Source organism: Vespula pensylvanica, chromosome 2 (assembly GCF_014466175.1).
Source record: "Vespula pensylvanica isolate Volc-1 chromosome 2, ASM1446617v1, whole genome shotgun sequence".
NCBI classification, from domain to species: Eukaryota; Metazoa; Arthropoda; class Insecta; order Hymenoptera; family Vespidae; genus Vespula; species Vespula pensylvanica.
In genome coordinates, this window is record NC_057686.1 from 17,698,307 (window position 1) to 17,701,839 (window position 3,533).

General features: G+C 34.8%; 1 protein-coding gene across 1 annotated transcript in view; it reads right to left on the minus strand.

Moving 5' to 3' along the window:
* LOC122637971 (diacylglycerol kinase 1) overlaps nt 1–3,533 on the minus strand; it is an 83,280-nt gene that overhangs the window by 1,682 nt on the left and 78,065 nt on the right. Inside the window, exons 9-16 of the mRNA XM_043830538.1 lie at nt 2,797–2,871; nt 2,461–2,698; nt 2,033–2,238; nt 1,621–1,794; nt 906–1,200; nt 689–813; nt 295–582; nt 1–175 (exon numbers count right to left, since the gene is read on the minus strand). The exon at nt 1–175 is cut by the window's left edge and continues 27 nt beyond it. Coding sequence (XP_043686473.1) covers nt 1–175; nt 295–582; nt 689–813; nt 906–1,200; nt 1,621–1,794; nt 2,033–2,238; nt 2,461–2,698; nt 2,797–2,871 — 1,576 coding nt within the window. The remainder of the gene's footprint in view (nt 176–294; nt 583–688; nt 814–905; nt 1,201–1,620; nt 1,795–2,032; nt 2,239–2,460; nt 2,699–2,796; nt 2,872–3,533) is intronic.

Below are 3,533 nucleotides of genomic sequence, written 5' to 3' on the forward strand. Positions count from 1 at the left end.
AATTAAAGCTACTAGTACTGAGTTCTTTGTCCGGCCTTTTCTTTCGTTTACCAAGACGATGCCTCGCATGATGCTCACCCCAAAGATTCGAACCTCCGTGAGTGAAAGGAATGTTCAATAAGGCGACACCCTGTAGAGATGGTCCATGAGCCAAATCCAAAGGTGTACCGTCGCACTACGATATAAAATATTACGTCGATCGATCAACAAGTTCGTTTCTTTATTTTTTCTTTAATCCCTCTTATTCTCATTGCCCATTCAAAATAATAAATAATTAATTGGAGAGGTACTTACAATTAATTCGAGATGCTCGTGAAGCTTTTTACAACTCGCAGCGAATTGCTCGGTCGTCGCGTATTCAAAGTACCAAAGTTTGTTCTTCATTCGGCTGTTAAATTTTTCCGGATTTTTTTCCCTTTCAACGTGAAACTTGTTGCAAATAGCAGCGTCGACGCCAACGGAAAAATAATTATTTATAATATTGTAAGGTATGCTGTCTTGATTAGGTTTCTTTTCTTCTTTCTGATCGAGTACTTCTATCTGCCAACGATCCATCATCACCGGCGTGGATTTCTCTATTTTCTAAAGGGACAAAAATAGAAGAAAAAGGAAATTTTTCATTTGAAATATCACATAAGAGATAGTTATCTCGAACGAAATGGGACGTCAATCGAACAAATTTATTTACCTTTAGAACTTTGTAAATAGCCTCGCCCTCGTATCCACCACCCCAACGTAGACATCTGGCGAGATCGTTGCCAGTACCAAGTGGTATGACACCAACGGCAGGCTGATGCTCGAACTGCACCCGATCTAAATCGTTTTACGTACGAAAGTGTACGATGAGTTTCCTAAAGTGTTACCATCAAAGTGTTACCATCATTAATGGTAGGTAGTCAGCTTACCCATAGTTTCTAAAACCCAACCGACGGTACCATCGCCACCACAACAAATTACCCTAAAGTTCTCGACGTCTTTGAACATTTGCAAACCTTGCATCGGACCACCTATAGCAAGATTATGTACCTGCCTAGGGTTCAATATGTATTGGAACTTTCTCAACATCCTTTCTCCTTGTCTACCACCAGATTTCGGATTAATGAAGACCAATAGTGGTATCGTATCTGGAGATGGCGTTATTTGGAAGGACATTGCTGGTTGTTGATTCGACGTGCTAACACCGCAGCTTAAGAAACCACCCTGATGAAGAGGAATCTTTCGTACTCCAATCGCATCTAATCACAATCCGTAGTCTATCCCAAATAGAAATGTGATCTTTTCATTGTCTTCGCTATCGAATATATGAAATCAATCACAGGTAATGGATGCACAACCACGATATAGTGCGATTAATAAAAATATGATATATATATATATATATATATATATATATATATATATATGTATATATATGTATGTATATATAAATAATGATAGATATCAAGGTCACAGTCTTATTTGGGATGAAATATGTACGAAGTAGAGACTAATTAAAAAAATAATAATAAATAAATAAACAAATAAAAAAAATTAAAAAAAAAAATAAAATAAAATAAATGTGTATATATATATATATAAAGAGAAAAAAAGAAGATTATCACTACGTTATCTAACACTCACGGAACTGACGGATGAAGTATCCTGCCCATGTTTACTACCCCTTTTGCTATCCCTCGACAAAGATCTCTGTCTGTCCAATACGACCGGACAGATCGCCGTAGGTGGTAAAATGTGTACAGCGTATTCGCCGAGAGTGCATTCGGCTTTCACTTGGGACACGCATCTGTTGTGCAGCTACAAAGTTACGATTGAACAGCCGATATTGATAGATCGATCGTTCGGGTCTTCGAGGAGAATTACGAAAAAAAGTAAAATATGAAAAAGGGAGAAAAAAAAAAAGAAAGAAAAAAAAGTGGAGAGGACAAAAATGGAAACAAAAAAGAGAGAAATATATATATACATATACATATAGTCCAGTTATGACCAAAAAAAAAAAAAAAAAAAAAAAGAAAAATCGAAAAAGCTTACTCACGGTCAGCTGACACCAACGGCAATGGAGTCCCGTGATTCCGTTGTAACTTTTAATGGTCTTTCTGCACTTGGAGCACTTCCCGTGACAATTGCCCTCGACCCAGTGATGGCTCATATTTTGCGATGTCTTTTTACTTTTCACGTATGTCGCAATGCACGATGCTGGTGCTCTTTGAACGCACCTTTCGTGAACAGTATACTTGCAGACTTGTGAGAAGAACAAACAAACAAACAAAATAAATAAATAAATGAATGAATGAATGAATGAATGAATGAATGAATGAATGAATTCATTACAGAAAGAAAAAGATAAGATTAAAAAAAAAAAAAAAAATATGAAGACAAAAAAAAACGTAATATCCACCGAAGTTGTTGCAACGTTGACAAAAAATTTCGATTTACTCGATCGATAAAAAAAGATATGCTTACAGACACAACAAAGTCCCTTTTTTCCAAGCCCGACTAACATGTTCAAGCATAGATTGCAATAAGCGGGTTTGCTGAAGTGCTTCAATCTCCACAAATGATTTCCATCCTCCTTCACGTGAGAATCGAGACCAAGGAGAACTAACAATGGAATAGTCGTCAATCCGCCCCTCTTCCATTCCTCCAAGGACACCGTACCATCCGCATCGTAATCGATCTCTATCATCATGTCTTGTAATATCTAAAAATCGTTGGTCGTACGTTATTGAAACTTTCGTGGGATGCTACTCATCTCTTGTTATAATCGAAAAATTTTCTCGGATCATTCCATATACTCACCGGTTTCAATTCGCTAACGTCCCAACCGAGATATTCGGCTACGTTCATCATTTGATTCACGATGCAATCCATCTCCTATGAAAAAACAAAAACAAAAACAAAAAAAAAGTGTATTATTATTAAACATTGTTACGACTCTGATACTAATAATAATGAATGAATGAATGAATGGACGGACGAATGGATGGATGGATGACATTCTTTCGATGAAAAATCAATGAAAATTAATTAAAAATATTTACAATTAGTTACAATTAGTTGTATGTATTTTTACAACGGAAATTAGTTGAGTATATTTACAATTCTTTTCTTTTTGACTCTAATTTAAGAAATAAATCAGATATACGAATTTATATATCTGTTCACAAGAAAAAGAAAGAGAAAAAAAAAAGAAAAGAAAAAAAGAAAAGAGAAGAAACAAACAATGAAACGAATGAAACGAATTATTAGTATCTACCGATATATATATATATATATATATATATATATATATATATATCTATTATTCGAGAAATCAAATCAAACGATAATTTAACATCGTCGAATACTTATAAACGATTTTCTAACAATGTAACAAAAGATAACTCGTTGGTCATGTTGTAAATCGTATTCGTTGTAAAACTACCAAACCGGATCTGCTATCTCAAAACTTACGCGAGTAAGTAATATATATCCATAAAGTACGTGCTTTTACGATGGCATGCAACATAAGTAATTATTCGTTGTAGAGCATATAT